The sequence below is a fragment of the Vulpes lagopus genome, chromosome 2 (assembly GCF_018345385.1).
Source record: "Vulpes lagopus strain Blue_001 chromosome 2, ASM1834538v1, whole genome shotgun sequence".
In the NCBI taxonomy this organism is placed as follows: Eukaryota; Metazoa; Chordata; class Mammalia; order Carnivora; family Canidae; genus Vulpes; species Vulpes lagopus.
The window spans coordinates 98,903,666-98,923,068 of NC_054825.1; the positions used below are offsets into that span (position 1 = coordinate 98,903,666).

At 37.9% G+C, this 19,403-nt stretch overlaps 1 protein-coding gene and 1 pseudogene across 2 annotated transcripts in view; both read right to left on the reverse strand.

The window, feature by feature from the left end:
• The window catches only part of RMND1 (required for meiotic nuclear division 1 homolog), a 43,927-nt gene that overhangs the window by 13,668 nt on the left and 10,856 nt on the right, over positions 1-19,403 (reverse strand). For both annotated transcript variants that reach the window (XM_041743133.1, XM_041743134.1), the window contains 8 exons: positions 16,132-16,240; positions 14,093-14,168; positions 9,998-10,037; positions 7,887-7,987; positions 5,621-5,727; positions 4,698-4,762; positions 3,883-3,959; positions 474-594 (listed from right to left, as the gene is read on the reverse strand). In XM_041743133.1, coding sequence (XP_041599067.1) covers positions 474-594; positions 3,883-3,959; positions 4,698-4,762; positions 5,621-5,727; positions 7,887-7,987; positions 9,998-10,037; positions 14,093-14,168; positions 16,132-16,240 — 696 coding nt within the window. The remainder of the gene's footprint in view (positions 1-473; positions 595-3,882; positions 3,960-4,697; positions 4,763-5,620; positions 5,728-7,886; positions 7,988-9,997; positions 10,038-14,092; positions 14,169-16,131; positions 16,241-19,403) is intronic.
• On the reverse strand, positions 8,049-8,173 carry LOC121485875 (annotated as a pseudogene).

Below are 19,403 nucleotides of genomic sequence, written 5' to 3' on the forward strand. Positions count from 1 at the left end.
CCCCTTGACCCCACCTGTTTGTTTTGTCATCTTCCTATCTGTCACTCACAGGCAAACGTCAGTCATCTTTGACTCTTCCCTGTGTCTGTCCTCCCGTTAACCAGCCACTGGATTTGTCTCAGAGAATTCTTTCTTGAATTCATTTCTATTCTCACTGCCACCAACACAGTTCCAGGACCCCTGAACTCTTGAGACTTGATCAGAGCTTGCTAATGGAAGAGTAGGCCTCTAAACTCTCACTACCTTTATCTAGTCTGCAGAGCAAGTATCAGAACATGATCTAATACAATAAAGAAACATGTTGGAAACTGTATTTAGTAGATGGGCAAGGGGGAAATCCAGAGATATGAATAAAAGTCAAAGTATTTCTCCAAAACTAGTTAAACACATTAACTTCATTTAAAATTTCTCTTCACATAGTCACACAAATTAGAAGAGAGTTGTCTTTCTCAGTAAAAGTGCAAAATACATACCTTAACTCTACGAGTGATGCTAAGGAACTGACAGGTTTTATCATAAAGCTGTTCCAGGTTTTCTCTGTCCCAGTAGAAATCGGGAGTGATCAAGAAGTCTGAACTCAAGTTTATACGGTGTCTTAAAAAAAAACAAAATGATAACTTTTTAATTCTGAATTATAAATCAGTCCTTATCTTCTTTTTACAAAGTACTTTATGAAAACATCTACTAGGGATCCCTGGGTGGCGCAGCGGTTTGGCGCCTGCCTTTGGCCCAGGGCGCGATCCTGGAGTCCTGGGATCAAGTCCCACGTCAGGCTCCCGGTGCATGGAGCCTGCTTCTCCCTCTGCCTGTGTCTCTGCCTCTCTCTCTCTCTCTGTGACTATCATAAATAAATAAAAATTAAAAAAAATAAAACATCTACTAATACTGACCTTTCTGAGAAATATGTAAATACAAAAATTTACATAAGCATTTTGAAATTTGCAACCAAATTAACTCAATCCTTAACGTTAATGTTATTTATGTTGTTAGAAAAATAAAACCTCTCATTTTGCTTTTAATATCTGAGCTTTTTTGTTTTCTTTAAAACATTTTACAATATAGGGATGCCTGGGTGGCTCAGCGGTTGAGCGTCTGCCTTTGGCTCAGGGTATGATCCTGGAGTCCTGGGATCGAGTCCCGCATTGGGCTCCCTGCATGGAGCCTACTTTTCCCTCAGCCTATGTCTCTGCTTCTGTGTGTCTCTCATGAAAAAATAAAATCTTAAAAAAAAATTCTTTTTACAACAACATATATACATTTTTTTTATTGGTAAGTAATTATGTGGCTATAAAGACAGAAAAGGTAAACTGACAAATCCCACTCCTATTCTTCCCATCATTCCCTTTCTCCCACCCATGACAGGTTAACCCTTCCTCTGTTCTTCCAGTGTTTCTGCAAACGCTGGACAATACACGCATACACAAACCCTTATTTTCTTTTTATGTGAGACACCTAGGTTTACTTTTATTTATTTATTTTAAAAGACTTTATTTATTTATCTATCTATCTATTTATTTATTTATTTATTTATTTATTTATTCATGAGACACACACACAGAGAGAGAGAGAGAGAGAGAGAGAGAGAGAGAGGCAGAGACACAGGCAGAGGGAGAAGCAGGCTCCATGCAGGGAGCCTGATGCAGGACTCAATCCTGGGACTCCAGGATCTCGTCCTGAGCCAAAGGCAGGCGCTCAACTGCTGAGCCAGGCATCCCCCCTACGTTTATTTTTAAATGAAAATTTAAGGCACGGAAGTAACACGTAAGTGGCTGTTCACTATAACAAAGAAAGCCCTAGAGAAGAACTTGAGAAACAGTAGTTAGTTCTCTTACCCTAAAACACAGCCCAAATCCTCTAGGCTCTGTGAACACTCCCTCTACTGTGTCCTTCCAGACCTTTTCTATGCATATATTCATGTATGTGTGCATACACAAACACAGATGTTTGGTATGCATACATATCGAGATAAAGATGATTATTCATTTTTGTTTACACAAGTTGGATCATACCATACATAATGTGGACTTGATTTTTCACCCAATGTTGTAACCTGCCATGTATCCTTTTTTTTTAAAAAAAAAATTTCATTTATTCATGATAGACATGGGCAGGGGGGGGAGCAGAGACACAGGCAGAGGGAGAAGCAGGCTCCAGGCTGGGAGCCTGACCCGGGACTCCAGGGTCACGTCCTGGGCCAAAGGCAGGCGCTAAACCACTGAGCCACCCAGTGACTTCTGAGTTTTGATAGGATGCTAATCTGCTGTATCAAATTTTACTGGCATTATCAAGAGAAGAGGATAGAGACACTCTCTACCTCGCTTCTTAGAGAACTCAAGGCTCAACGCTTCAGATATGCTACGGAACGCTCCTGATGGATGGGTTTTCATCTTGTTGGCATCCTGAATGAGGGCCCCTGGGTTATGAAGAACACAGAGATGAAGAAATCCTGGACCACTTCTCTCCAGGCCAACCTCTATGGGGAATGTGGAAAAACAACTCTAAACTATTTACAACGATCTCTAGCAGCTCACACAGTAGACTTTGAGGGAAAAGACCTTGAATAATGCTGCCTGGTAAGAATAATGCCAAGATTCAGGATGTTTCATTCCATAAATCCTGGGAAAATTACAAAATTAAAATAACTGGACACCTTTCCAGAAACTTATTTAAAATGACGCACTGATGTACTTCATCATTTTTTTTTTTTTTTTACTTCATCAGTTTTAAGACACTTTTCTTTCCAGTCTCTGAAAATGGACAGCAGCTTTAAAGCTGATGATGTCTTACAGGTGGCAGGCAGGACTTAGTTGTCATTGCCTTAACTTCCCTCTTGCCTCCCTTTTACGTATGCCCAAGGGGGAATGTGATGGAATCCACACCCAAATACAGCTAAAGGAGTTATTTCAGCGTAAGATGTGAATTCTGTGATAAACAAGCATCGTATCATAGCTTCACTGACAGCATTTGTCTCTGCTGTGGCGTCTTACCGTGTGTCTGAGTCAATATGGTACATAACTTTTCTATAGCACTTGCTTCTACTTAGCGACAGGCAATTTTATATATATATTCTTTTAATTCCAATGTAGTTTACGGTGTTCTATTGGTCATACTAGGTGTACAATATGGTGATTCATCAATTCTATATGTTGCTCAGTGCATGTCATGATAAGTGTATTTTTTTTTTTTTTAAGATTTTATTTATTTATTCATGAGAGAGAGGCAGAGACACAGGCAGAGGGAGAAACAGGCTCCTCACAGGGAGCCCAACACGGGACTGGATCCCAGGACTCCAGGACCATGCCCCAGGCTGAAGGCAGGCGCCAAACCGCTGAGTCACCCAGGGATCCCCAGATAAGATGTATTCTTAATCCCCTTCCCCTACCTCCCCCACCCGCAGCAACTATTGGTTCTCTATAGTTAAGAGTCTGTTTTTGGTTTGTCTCTCTCCTTTTCCCTTGTTCATCTGTTTTGTTTCTTAAGTTCCACATATGAGTGAAATCATATGGTATTTGTCTTTCTCTGGCTTATTTTGCTTAGCATTATACTCTCTGGATGGAATGACATATTTTTACCGAGAATTCACATTTCCAAATTCTAGAATATATCTTTCTACCTACAGAGAGCATCTACTGGGCTCCCTCACATAGCTTTAATGTAGATTAATTATGATCTCTGTGCATATGCAGAATTTCTTGCAGCGCAGTCCTAGTACAGCCTATGTGCCTCTAATGGATAAGAGATTCCCCTGCTGAAAATCCATGAGATATAAATGGCTGCACTTCCCATAAAGGCACACGTTTGCTTTTTACTATACAAGTACAGGAATGTCTTCTTCAGACTGTTAAATACATACATTAATTTTATTTACAGAGAAAATTCTACCTCAGGGCAAAGAGTTCACCCATTTTCTGCATAACTTCTTCATGAGATAGTTTCACTTTCTTCCCAGCTTTTAAAGCCTATTTGGGAGGGAAAAAAATACACACATACATACATATACGTACAAACAAATCTCCAACAAGTAACAGAACCATAAAGCACATTCTAGAGCAGATGTAAATGACATCTCTTGAATGATGTCTCTGAGTCATTTTTCTTTGAAATTTCAACATCTTATTAGGTAGAAATTTTGTATTCCCTTGTTCTATTTCCCTTCCCACTAGCATTTTCTAGGATCTATCCCTAATCTCTTACTGAAAAGAAAAAAAAAAAGCAGGACCTCTTTTCTCAAGTATAACTCCATTATTCTTACAATAAAAACAAAATAACAGTAAACACGAGTTTTGGTGTATTCTGAAAAAACTTTATATGTATTTTCAAGCCACTATTTGTCTCATAATTCAGCAAAGCACTTTTCAATCAAGATAACTGGTCATAAAAAAAAAAAAAAAAAAAAGATAACTGGTCATAAACTTTTTCCTTAGAGAGTAAACAGCTCACTTTTTAAAAAATTCAGTTACATTACAAATATTACACCACCAGACAGAATTAGAATTCTAAGTTTTCAAAAGTAAAAAAAAAAAAACCTATAAAATTTTTTATTATATATGTAACAAGTGTTCTGTTTTGGCTTAAATTCAGTGTAGTGTTTATTACTACTTTATTGTACTCCTAAGTATATTGTTAAGGTGGGAAATTTGTATTTTTCCCAAATACAAATCAATTCTTGAAAACAAGCATAAAACTGGCATAATTACCTCTGGAATTGACTGAATAGACTCAACAAATTTATCCAGTGATGCCTCCCAAATAGCCAGTTTCACTGCGGAAAAAAATAACAACAATGGAACATTTTTTTCATCATCATATTCATGTTAATACAGAATACATAAATTAACTGCCCAGTACCTTTGCTGCCATTTCAACAAGAGTTTAAAAAGCAATGCACTAACAATATACAACTGAAAACTTAAGAATAGTTCATCATCATAAAGGGCAGCACTAAAGTGAAAAAGATGGAAGATATAGAGTAGATACCCAAGCCCTGCTGGCAGACCAAAGCGATATTTAGTAGAATTCCTGATTTTCTAACACCGGATCTCAGAAGCCCAGAGTGTGTGTAAGGTATATCCTGAAGGGAAATGGAGCCAGGCCTACTCTACCTTCCCCCACCCTCCTTCCTTTCCTTGGGGCCGTGTGTAAAGCTCCCAAGTCCCGAAGCCTCTAGAATGGTGTGGATAAGGCCATGTCAGACGCAGCCTTGTGGAGGGGGCACTCAAAAAATTCTTAGAGAATTTCTGCAGTTTTATTCAGGGGCATGCGTTTCTGTCCCATTGCTGTGAGAACTGGTGTGCACTTTTTAGAGGCCTGGGGCTTTCTCTGCCTGGATCAGCAACAACCTGAGAGCAACAACCACACTGGAGAGGACAGGAGAACTAAGAGAATAATGATACTACAGAAAATATTTTTGGAGAGGGTAAGCTTTATCAATACGGTTAATAATGAATGAACAGCTTCAGCACAGATACTCTATTCTCTATATGTTTTTTTCTCTTGAGAAGAAATGTTATGGCTTTGCTGAGTAATCTGAAAATATGCCGAAATCTTTACTGAATGCTTAAACTTCCCCAATGAAATGAAAACTATGTAACATTTTTTCTGATAAGTAGCAATAACTTACCTGAAAGGCAAAGAGCATTAGAGAAAGCAAATTTCTCTAGAATGGCGTCATCTAAATCTAGCTCTGAATTTAATCTGATTTCCCCTCTGTGAAGTCTCGACTGTCCCCTGTGAAGAGGAAAAAAAAAATGATCTTCTAAATCTTAAAAAGCCTTTAAATTTTTTTTTTAACTTTTCCTTTTGAAGAAGTAGTCACCTTATACTCTTTCTAGAGGTCATTTCGGCAATTTGTACCAAGTCTTAGAAAAGTTTTTAGGGATCCCTGAGTGGCTCAGCGGTTTAGCACCTGCTTTCCACCCAGGGCATGATCCTGGAGTCCTGGGATCAAGTCCCGCGTCGGGCTCCCTGTGAGGAGCCTGCTTCTCCCTCTGCCTGTGTCTCTCCCTCTCTCTGTGTGTGTGTGTGTGTGTGTGTGTGTGTGTTGCTCATGAATAAATAAAATCTTTTAAAAAATAAAAAAATAAACGTTCTTATACCCTTTGATCCAAGTAATTCCACATCTAGGAATTTATCCTAAGGAAATAATTAGAGATGCAAAGAAAGATCTGTGTGGGAAAAAAATTTTTGACAGTCAAATGTTTAACAGTAAAAAATTAAGAAAGAAACTAAATGCTCAACAGGGGAATGGTTCACTTATAGCAAATCCACATGGCAAAAATTAATAAGCATGTTTTGATATTTTGTAGAAAAGGAACATGATCACAATAAATTGCTAACTGATCACATGGTAAATATAAAGCTATCTATACAATGTGACCTAAAGCCACAATGACACGGTAGAAACAGGGAGGGAGGTGGGGAAGCGGTAAAAAAAAGTGAAGTGCACATGTAAGGGCTTTGGGAGGACTGGGAATTTGGGAATAGAAATGTCAAAAGCAAATAGGAAAAATATAGGGTAAACCGTACGGAAGATTGAAGCAGGAGAGGGGCAAAGCTGTGGACCAGGAGGCCCAATGGAGAGCAGTGAGGTACAATGTGCTGACAACCTCAGGTGGAAGGAAGAAGAAAAGAGGAGAAAGAGCAGAGTTGACAGGATGCTTTAATGAAGGAGCCCAGCCAACATCACAGAACTGCTGGAGTCAGCAAACAGCTGGAATCATTGGCAGGACTCACGTAACAGCCACAGTGGTGGCAGCTATGATGGGCTTTTTGACAAAACCAAATATGGGATCCGGGATCCAAAGAAATCTCAGGTGGGGACTTTACCCCTCCACAGACTATGAGGTAATAAGTGAGCATGCCTGTGTGTGTGTCTGTAAGTGCCCAGGAACAGTCTAATCTGGATGTAGAGTACAGAAGGGAAGTTCAGGGGAAACAACCACAAGGCCGAGGGCTTAATAAGAAAATGAATAACATTCTATTAGCTCTTCCTCTGTTGTCTCTCTCAGGTTCACAACCTGACTTTCAAGTATATACACTCTGGGCCCAGGCCCTCACGCACTGGTCAGGTGCCCAAGGGCAGGACGAAACATCTCCAAACCTTGTCCAAAAGCTAGCTAATGCCATTTGCAGGTTTTTTTGTCAGGATTAAACGAAAGGATGCCTGGTAAGCACCTAGAACAGTGCCTGGTGCAGGGCGAGTGGTTTATCTTTGTTGGCTGTTATTATTTAGCTCTGATCCCATCTTGTCTGTCTACAGCTGGTGTCTCTTACAGATTTTCCTAAAGCTCTGCTTTCATCACTTCCTTTCTTCCATTCTTAATACAAAGAATTCTTTTTCCATGTTCCACTAGGTCACTCCCCGAAGAAAAAGGCATTGCAGTTTTGATCACACTGCCTTCTCTCGACCCTGACATGTATCCTCATCTCTCCCTGCCTGCTGAGACAAGAAAGTCAGCTGGTATGCTGCCTACCCATGCACCTTCCCTGAGAATGCTGTGAGGCCCCCACTTCCTGCAGGCATCCCCATTTCTTAGATCACAACCTAATCTGTACTCAAAATCAACAGGGAAAAAACGGACTTACTTATGAGAAACCTTTACTATAGTAACTTGACAGGTTCATTTTGATGAAGGCAGAGCATTTTACTGATTTAGGTTGCTTAGGACACTCAATCATTTTGGGATTAAACTATCTACTTGTTTTAATTTATGGGTAGCCTAGTAAGTGCAAACCATCATGTTTACCTACTAATATTTATTATATAGTTTAGGCTTTATATTTGCATCAATAACCTTTTTCTTAAAATCAGTCTCCAGACACATAAGTTGTTTATCACCTCCAAGTTATGCCAAGTGCCCTTTTCGTAAACTCGATAAAATGCTTACTCTGTCTTTATGTAGGTAAGCTCTTCATTTTCCCAGTGCACCAGCGCGATTTCATAGGGCTGGATTTCATGCTTTTCTAAGACCTGCATCACATGCTTCATCTAGGAAAGAAGGAAGACAACCCGAAATTATACCTGACTCTCTCAGTACAAAACTATGGTACAGTGTTAAATGCTTATAATATTTTTCATCACATCAGATGACGTTTCTTCTGTTTAGTTTTTAATTAACAATACTTGTGCCTCAGAGAAACCTCATTGGCTATGATCCTGCCACTGAGCGAAGGTCTTCTGCTTAGTTTTTAAGGAAAAGGCAAATTCTTTGTGATATTAAATTCATCAAGATAATATATTGTTTTTATATTTAGAAAACACAGATTAGCAAAAGGAAAAAAATTAAAATTATCTTATTCCAGAACCTAAAGAAAACCAACTAATTAACATCATGGTTTGTATCCTTTAAATCTTTAAAAAAATATGTAAGTTACATACCTGTAAAATTGTAAACTACATAAAGGTACAGAAAAGTGGCAGTCTCTTTGCTTTCCTGAATTCTTAACTCCCAAAGGTAACCCTCACTAAATTTGCTGCATATCCTTCCAGATCTTATTTTTTAAAAAATGGGTATATATATTTGCTTTTTATAGAACATGAGATCATACTGTGCATGTAAACATTTTCAGTGATACTCTCTTAATACAGAAATGATTTATTTAATCTTCTCCAATGTCCACCCACAGATTATTTCTACTCTCTACTGCTACAAGGGCACAAATGTACTATTTTTATGTGTGTATCTCCATGGTCTTATAGGGCTATTTCCTTAGGAACTGCTAGATCAAAAGACATGCACACTTACAATTTTGATAAATGTTGCTAAACTCTTAGCAACATTTTTTTCCAGTTTTAGAATCCAAATATTTAGGAGAGCATTCTTAAAAAATATTGGGTATTATCAGCTCTTTATATCTCTGCCACTTCAAACAGCCAATTTTTCTTATATTTATTAGTCATTTATATTTGTTTTTCTTCAGGAAAACCCCACCCTACCATTGCTGTGTGTAGGTGTGTGTAGGGAAGGTATATTACCTTTTAGTAAAACTGGGAGCGTATGAGGCATGTTTTTTCACCAGCTCTGGCATTATAATGGTTATATTTTATAATCTGCTCTTTTAATTTAGACAATTTCCTAGGAATAGATATTTTTCTACGTGATTTTTAAGAACTGTAGTATATCCTATGGAGATATTTAATAAACTGCCTATTACATATTTTGGTTATTTCTTTTTTTGTTTTTTTTTTTCATATTTTGGTTATTTCTAATTTGACCACAGTAAGTAGTACACTGATGAACATATCTGTACATCATTTATCACACATAACTGTGATTATTCCCTTTAGATAATTTTCAAGATGTAAAAAACTTTGCTGAGTTAAACATAAAGCTTTGATGTGTATTACCAAACTGTCTCTAAAAAGACTGTAATAGTAGTAACAAACTGTGATTGAGATAACAAAGAAATTATTTCCTGTGCATGAGTAGGTTCTAGAAAACTTTATTTATTTTTAAAAGATTTTATTTATTTATTCATGAGAGAGAGAGAGAGAGAAAGGCACAGACACAGGCAGAGGGAGAAGCAGGCTTCATGCAGGGAGGTGGACATGGGACTCGATCCCGATCCCGGGTCTCCAGGATCACACCCTGGGCTGAAGGTGGCGCTAACCACCTTCAGCCACCCGGGCTCCCCGAAAACTTGATTTAAAATAAGATTTAGTACAGCCAGCTTCCACTGAATTGTATTTCATTTTTTAGATTATTATGTACAAAGTATACGTCTTTCTGTCTGCAGTGTAGCTAGGATTGTTCTGATTCTCACAAATTAGACTCTCACAAAGTCCAGGGGATAAAAAAATGGAAGAAACTTGTAAGCCAAAATATAATCACTTTAGAAGATAAAAATGCTAGGATAAATAATGACACATAATGCAGAGCAAATAAGTTGTGAATTATCTGCTAATTTATCTTCTAGTGGTTTGATTATTGAGTGATAATTAACAATTTTTTTCTCAGAAAACTAAATTTTTATATTTTTATACTTTATATATACTTACAGTCTTGTCTTTCACATTCCAGAACACAGCAGCTCCTTCTCTGATTTAAAAGAATAAAATAATCAACTAAGTTAATGCTGGAATATATTCTTTAGGGCCATACATAAAGCCATGCTTAGGTAACTTCTACAATATATCCAGAAGGCAATTTTTAAAAATGTGATTTATTACTTATTTGACATTATGGTTCCTAGATGGATTTGCTAAAACAAGAGCTATTATTGAACTCTTGATAAAACCTGAGCTCCCCCAAATTCATGACTTCTCACATGGCTTGCAGAATAAATATTATTGTAATACTATATAACTTCATGTATCTAGACTGTTTCATACCTGGTTCAATTCTGATGTACAGAATAAGGAAAATTTTGGGACCCGTCTTAGCTGTCATTAGGCAGATTCTGCTATAGGAAAAGAATAAAGGATCATGCTTTTAATAGTTGTGGAATAAAAAGACTGAGATAAATTAAAGCCAAAGATGGCTAAAAGCACCCATGGAAAAATGCCACCCATCCTTACAGTGCTTGGAGCAGTACAATGAAGCCATCTATTTCTGGCTTTGAAAGAATATAGGGTCTAAAAACTATGAATGAACTTGTTTTGATTCCTAAAGTTTGACATGGTGAACTGTTTTTGGTGGTAAATAAAAAAAAATGAGAGAGAGAGAGAGAGAAGTTATGGCTCTGAGTTATTGCACTGGAGGAAGGAAAAGTGGAAATGAAGGAGAAGGTAAAAATTCTGTGGTCCCCGACCGTTATTTAAATGTTTCTTAAGCACCGTGCTTAGTATATGTGTGGATCTGTGTGTTGCATCAAAAACAAAGATGAGTATGGTCTAGTTCCTATCCTCAAGGAATTGCCAATTTAGAAAAGACTGATAGATAGACCTCTAATTATAGTGTGGCGTGGTTGGTGCTCTGGGAGTTATGCAGCTTGTACTCTGGGATGTCCATGGGAGGGACACAGTTCTCACAGGACGAGTAGGACTAGCCAAATGAGACAATGGGAAGTGGAAATACGGCAGAGGGAACACTCTGCCTCCGTGAGGAGGTATGAGGAGCACGACAACATCTCAGAATAGATAGCTAGTTGTCTGCAAGGCTGTGGATGCGGGTAAGCAGGAGGCAATCAGATCAGAGAGACAGTGACAAGGAGTTTAGTCCAGTTCCACAGAATTTTAAGAAGGAAAGTGGAGTGATCCAAAGCACCTACTGAAAAATGATCCTGTTTATATACAGGCAAGCAGACTGGCAGAGGGGAGAGTGGACAGGCTGGGGGACCAGAAAGCAAGCTGGGCAACCAGCCAGTGTAGGATCTATGATGTAGATGTGATTGGTATCTAAAGCCACAGGTGGAGTATTCTTAGTTCAGACTATCACTTCTAGGCAGATGAGAAATCTGGGGATCATACCCCTCTCCCTTCAGGGAGCTGTGCTATGCAGTGTGGCACTCAGAGACCATGTGGGCTGTGGAGCACTTGAAATGTGCCTGGTACACACCAAGTAATGCTGGAAATGTAAAACATGCACTGAGTTTCAAAGACTTAGTATGAAAAGAACAGTGTAAAAATCTCATTAATTATATTGACTGATCACATGTTGAAATGATAGCATTGTAGGTATGCTGGTTAAATAGAACACATTATTAAAATTATTTTCAGGCAACATATAATACAATTCGTGTTCAAATTCAAATCTTTTTTTCTAACTTTTAAAAATGTGGCTATTAGAAAATGTATCATTACATATGAGGCTTGCCTAGTGTTTCTACTGGATGGTGCTAATATAGAGGCCCTCAGAAATCCAAATTCCTCACTGAGTTAAAGGGGATGCTATTCTACTTGGGCTGAATGTTGAACTCTTGATTATCTCCAAAGTTATGTCAAAAGAAGGTAAGGCACTGATGGGAAGCAAGCTAGAGCTGCCAGTTATCATCAACTACACAAAATGATATCACAAACATTTTATCAAAGTTTGGGTTCTTCCAGACATTCTATGTGTTTCTCTTCTGCCACAGAATAGTCCCATGACTGTGGTATTTCCCTGAATCTCTCTCACATTTAAAAAAAAAAAAAAAAAAAAGAAAGAAAAGAAAAAAATCTCTCTCACACTGAGTTTCCCCAGCTCCTTAAGAGCTGTGAGGACAAACAAAATTATTTTAAGTGGTTTCTATTATCATAATCATTCTCAATCAGCTACTCGGGAGTATCTGGTATTAAAACAACCTTTAAATAAAAGGATTAAGTATATGTGACTCAAGGTTCTAGTCTGAAGTCTCTGGAGGGGTAAGGTGGTCTGAAATTATAGCAAAGGAGCTACAGAAGGAGAAAAAAAGGAAGAAAACACAGAGGGGTGGGAACATGAGTCCGATAAGGAGCACTGCAGATGAAAAATAGGATACTTTACCTACTCTCAGTAAACAAAAATCCAGACTTGTAAAGACAAGCCATGGAAAAACTATTTATTTTAAAAATTGTTTTATAAGAGGATTTACCAGAAAATTCCTAAAATTGACAAAATCTCCCAGATCAAATAAGAATCTAAGGAGAAATTTAAATCACAGTAAGTTTTGAATACATTTACTATTAACGGAGAGGGTGCACCTTAAAGTTTAAAGATCATGTTATCTGGACAGCCACATACAGAAGAATGAAACTGGACCACTGTCTTACACCAGACACAAACATAAACTCAAAATGGATGAAAGACCTAAGTGTGAAATAGGAAATCATCAACCTCTGTGACCTTGGTCATAGAACTTCTTACTAGACATGTCACCAGAGGCGAGGGGAAAAAAAGCAAAAATAAACTATTAGGACTTCATTAAGATAAAAAGCTTCTGCACAGTGAAGGAAACAATCAACAAAACTAAAAGGCAGCCTACAGAATGGGAGAACATATTTGCAAATGACATATCTGATAAAGAGCTAGTACTCAAAGTCTATAAAAAACTTTTCAAACTCAACACCCAAATAATCCAGTTAAGGCATGGGTAGAAGACACGAAGACATTTTTTCCAAAGAAGACACACATTTGGCTAACAGGCACATGAAAGGATGCTCAACATCACTCATCATCAGAGAAATACAAATCAAAATCATGAGGAGATACCACTTCACACCTGTCGGGATGGATAAAATTAGCAACACAGAAAACAACAGATGTTCGCAGAGACGTGGAGAAAGGGGAGCCCTCTTACACTGTTGGTGGGAATGCAAACTGGTGCAGTCATTCTGGAGAAGAGAACAAAGTTTCTTCAAAAAGTTAAAAACGGAACTACCTTACGATCTAGCAATTGCACTACTAGGTATTTACCCAAAGGACACAAAAATACAGATTTGAAGGGGCACATGCACCCTGATATTTATAGTAGCATTATCAGCAACAGCCAAACTATGGAAATAGCCCAGATGTCCACTGACAGATAAATGGATAAAGACGACGTGGTATGTATACAATGTAATATATATAGATATATAATGAGTACATATATAATATATATAACTTAATATATATGTGTATATATATATTATTCAGCCATCAAAAGAATGAAATCTTGCTATTTGCATCTATGTGAATAGAGCCAGAGTGTACTATGTTCAGTGGAATAGGTGAGCCAAAGAAAGACACACCAAATGAGCTCATTCATATGTGGAATTTAAGAAACAAAACAGATGAACATATGGGAAAAGGGGAAAGAAAAAGAGAGAGAGATGGAAACAAACCATAAGAGACTCTTTACTACAGAGAAGAAACGGAGAGTTGATGGGAGGTGGGTGAGGGGTGGGCTAGATGGGTGATGGGCATTAAGGAGGGCACCTGTTATGATGAGCACTGGGTGTTATATTTATAAGTGAGGAATCACCAAATTCTACTCCTAAAACCAGTATTATACTATATGTTAACTAACTAGAATTTAAATGAAAATTTGAAAAAGGAAAAAAATATTACAACGTAGAAAATGTGCAAAATGCAGAAAGACAAAAATAAACCGTCTGTAGTTCTACCACTCGGAGAGGAAAAAAAAAAAAAAAAAGGAAAGACCATATTATCTGACAGCAGGCCATTTCCCAGTAAGGGTTGCTCACTTGTCCTACCTGAAGAAGAATATTGTTCCAGGATCGCCTTCTTTTGCCGAGTGCTCCACACCCATCACCAAAATATTTGCTGCATCTGTGATTTAAAATAAATGAGTGAAAAGCTACAATCAGAAACTGATACAAGGTTTAGGAGTCACCTATGAACTTTTAATAACGTATTTATGATCATTCCTTCATATAGTAAGATTCTATCCAATTTTAGGTTTCTGAAAGTATTTGACATTTGAAAATGCAAAGACTATAAGAAATTACTTTCACAAAACACTGAAACACCTGTGACACTATTATTAGTACTATTTAAAACTACTCACTGACACTCATTTTAATTCAGTAGTCACTAGTCCAGTTAATAATTATTAAAAGTCTTAGTTTTAATACACTAAGATTCAAGACTTAAATTATCTATAAAATTCTCTTCTTTTAAATACCATTTTATTAAAAATATAGTATTACAAAACAACTCATTTTGATGAATTTTAAATTATATAGAGAAAATACACAGAAATGAAGATATTGACCATTTCAAAACATATCTGAGTTCAATTAATCATGAGAACTACCACAGTAGCCACCCATAACTATTTTAATATTTTAACCTTTCAAATATTATTAAATATACATATTATATACATATATTCATCAATGAGTAGTTGCTTTCTATACAAGCATAGTTAATATGTTATAAGTATGTAAATATTCTACAACAAATTATAAACATACATGAATATATCAATACATATACTAATATTAATATGCAAAAAATTGTATGTAATTTCTTAACCAAAAAGTAGGACCAACAAAACTTCAAGTTTCTAATAGAGGTTGGGGTACAGGGTGTTCAGATAAAGACCAAATTCTAAACTACCATTTTTGGGTGAGTTCTAACTTCCTTAGGCACTACATCCTACAGAGGGCAAAGTTCACCCATGTAGCCAAGAGCAACGTAAATGAAATAGAAAAGACCTGCCAGGGCTGCGGGACTGGTGCTAGAAGCTAGCCCAGGGTACCAGGGTCACCCTGCTGACAGCCCTTGGAATCAGCCAAGGATATACCTGGGAAATTTTTTATCTTCAGGGTTCTGGATATAACTCTTTTTCTCAGTCAATTTATGTTTGTTTCTGCCATCAAACAGCACAAAAAGTCTGTTTCGATCCCTGAGGCTGAAAGAGCACAATGACATTTCAAGAGTTTCTCATGGGGTCAATGACTCTTTGAAGAATTTTCTATGTAGCAGGGAGGTTTTCAACTTGCCATTTTTGCTACCTTCTGGTAAATTCATGAATTTCCATCAGAGTGCTCCAAGTTACTTATCTTTTAATATTAAAATAGGCTTTTTTCCCCCAAGAATCCTTCCTGATATTATCCTAACGTCCTCTTTTTATTTTAATTCTCTTTTTAAATATTCTTTGTAGTTCTCTTTTAGTTCATTTTGTTAGTTTTAAAGTATCAGATTGTACTGGTAAATTTTTCTTTAAAGGCTCTCCCCCATATTTCTGTCAATTGCATGGTTCTTCCATAATACTGAAACAACTTTTTAATGCAATAGAAATGAAGTGTGACTTTGATCATCCCAAGTCACAGTGTAAAGCTTAATAAATCATACTGATTTTAATCTGTGAACTAAGTTCTCTGTAAATACATTTTAATTTCTTATCTTTGCCATTTGTATAAAGAGACTCAACATTTTTGTGATAATCTTTTATTTTTTTAAAAGATTTAGTTTAGAGAGAGAGACACAAAGAGAGACAGCAGGAGAGTGCAGGAGGTGGGGAGGGGTGGAGGGAGAGGGAGACAGTCCCAAGCAGACTCCCTGCTGAACACAGAGCCCAATGACCTGGGCTTGATCTCATGACCCTGATAATGACCTAGGTCAAAAATCAAGAGCTGGATGCTTAACTAAGGGCACCACCCAGGTGCCCTTGATATAATCTTTTAAAAAGAAAATGGAACGTAAATAAATGCATATTTAAGGTCTATCAGAGGAAAATTATTTTCTCATACGTTTTAACATACTTGGCCCCAGGTTCAAGATGTACCTCTAGGCAAGCTTGTTACTTCAACATATCCACGGGAGGTCAGATCTTGAGAGAGAGTCCCGAGATGATATTCATCTGCAGTTGCAAATGCTGTGCAGTGCATCAGGTCCTGTGTTGGCGAGATTAGCATGACATGGGTTACCAAGAGGTTAAAATGTCTGTGATGGCTATCATCTTCCAGGACTCCATTTTGCAAAGCAAGCACTTGAGAGTTTTCAATAGACATCTCAAAAGTTCATACAAGAGGTTCCATAAGGGTGAAGAGAAAGAAGGTATAGGGAGACAGATTTCAGCCCAATCTGTGAAAGAACTTTCTCTTGCCAGCCACCAAAAAGATGTAATGGGCTAACCAGAAAAGAGAGCTGCTCCCCCAGTGGTAGTGTTGCAAGCACAGATTGAACAAAAGATATGGAGAGGATTAAGGCATCATATGGCCCTGGGTGGAATGATATTTACAGTCTCTCCAAACCTTTTGCTTCCAGGACTTTTTCACAGCAACATAATTATTAGAGGTCATCTAATTTGTCACTAGCCTTCTACAGCAGAGATTATTTCAAATCTACAAAGGAAGCACAGAACTTTTACTCTGGTTAATATTAAACGAAAAGTTGTTTATCTGAGAATCTGTCCCAGTTTCATTAGTGCATGTTATCTCGCCTGTGTACACACATGTACATCTGTGCTATGTATGTCTATATAGTACAGAACATGGCACAACACAGTGCTTCTGTCACATTGTAAGTCACAGCCCATCAGTGAGTTCCTGCTACCGATTTAGGTGACTCAAACCAGCTTTTAAAAAAATTAAATACAATAAAATAGAAAATGTTACAGTCCATTATTCAGAGTAAAGCTAAATGTTATTTTATGAAGTTTTTTTGGTCACTTATGTGTGTCTACGTTTGTATAATGGAAAATATATTTCTCACTAGGGGATGAAGTCAATTAAGATTAAAAGCTATTGGCAAAGGCTTCATGAGTTCAGCACAGAATCTGAATAGTATTTTTTAAAAAATCAGAATGACAAAATGTCTATTACAGAGTTGTGAAGTTGAAACAAGCTGATGTCAGCTGCTCAATTTCATGGCTAGCACAAACGATCAATTATTTGTTAGATTACAGTGATTTCTGTTGCATGTACAGGTATGTTTAAACCATCAAAATTTATGGGAGGTGAAAAAGTTTATCTAGTAATTTACATCTGAATTTTCATATGGTCATCATTTTATATTTCTGATCAGGACATGAGTGATTCTATATTCATTGGATATATATGCTGCTTTTGCCCATCACTGGTTAAAAGAGGTTTATGAGTCACTGATTCAAAATTTCCTCCTAAGAGTTCTTCATCTCAGCATTGAACTCTTTCCCTTTGTGTTACGTGCCTAGTACAAAATTTCAGAAAAGTAGTATATTTATTCCTTCCCGTATCCTACATTTGTTACCTAACTCCTGGTCCTATCTCAAAGAAATGGCCTAACCCTGCTTTGCCTTTTCCTTAGTCTGTTACACTGTTTTAATGTGTGGTTTAAAAAGTAGCAGAGTAATAAACAGAGGACCTGAGAATACACACAAACTGAAAAGCCTAAAATCAATCAAATATCCACTCATCAGCAAAATGATTTTAACTTAATTGTGGGGGGATAAAGAAAAGTCAGATGTAGAAATTGTCGTTGAAATGTGAGGATAAATGGATGTAGCACCCCTTCTTTTTTCAGGTAGGCTGATAAGCTGATTCCCAGAGTCACCATGAAGGGTAAGAACATACTGATACACAAATCATATGGATCCGTAGAGCCAGAGTATACATGGTATAGATTACAAAGGCATCAAGGTTTAGAACTGCTAGCAGTTATCTGTTCAAGGCTCCATGGCGTTAGAAAGAGCTGATAGGACATGTGATTAAGCCGGATCAAAGAGAGGAATCCTGGTAACAGGCATCAGGGAAGGCCACAGTGGGTGGGCTCGGCTCTGCAGGACACCCAACAAATTTATCAAAGCTTGCCAAGAAAAATCAGTCTATTAGGTTGGATGTCAGAATTACTTCTGTGACTACTACACCTGACATGCTTTAGTCTGGGCTGGAAGGAGAAGGGCAGGGGGCACAAAAAGGCAAGAGATGAGGAGAGGGGTGCCCGGGTAGCTCAGTCGGTTGAGTGTCCAACTCTTGATCTCAGCTTAGGTCTTCTTTTTCCTTTAAAGATTTTATTTCTTTATTCATGAGACACACAGAGAGAGAGAGAGAGAGAGGCAGAGACACAGGCAGAGAGAGAAGCAGGCTCCTTGCAGGGAGCCCAACATGGGACTCGATCCAGGACCCTGGGATCATCATCATGCCGAGCTGAAGGCGGACACTCAACGGCTGAGCCACCCAGGCATATCTTTTTTCTTCTTTTTAAGATTTTATTTATTTATTCATGAGAGACACGCAGAGAGGCAGAGATACAGACAGAGGGAGAAGCAGACTCCTCACAGAGAACCTGATGTGGGACTCGATCCCTGGACCCAGGAACATGCCCTGAGCTGAAGGCAGATGCTCAAATGCAGAGCTACCCAGGCGTCCCTCAGCTCAGGTCTTGATCTCAGGGTCGTGAGTTCAAGCCCTGCACTGGGTTCCACACTATGTGTGAAGGCTACTTAAATATTTTTTTTTTAAATTAAAAAAGAGAGATGAGATAAGGGGACCCCAGTCCCAGAACTATTCTAGTGGAGGATCTTTCCAGAACTGTACTGAAAATGGCAGAGGCTGATTGTCTCTAGAATCAGAATCGTGGACTGGCAGCTCAGAGAACTAACCAACTCAAGAGCTGACCCATCCAGTGTTTTGAAGATTTGAATTCTTCATCAACAACGAATTAAAATTTCACACAAAACCCAGATTTCCACCAACTTCTGATCAAGTGGAATATCTGGCAATGATCAACTAAGATTGGGGTGTGTGTGTGTGTGTGTGTGTGTGTGTGTCTAGTTCTCCAGTCAACCCAGTCCCTCTCCCCTTCCCTACTGTCCCCTGCCTGCCTTAACATCATTTGTCACCAACCAGACCCATCCATGCTAAAAAGGTATATTACTGCGCATGCTCAAGGATGGGACAAAGCAGTCGCTGCTTCCATGAGAAAGTATATTGATTCCAAAGAGATTAAAAATAAATCTTGAAACACAATCTGTTTTTACTTAGCCATTCCAAGGATTTTTGCAGACTTTCTGAAGATTGTCACCTTTCCTTCTCTGTCTCCTGTTTGGTTTGGCTCAAAGTTCCGGCCAGTGTCACA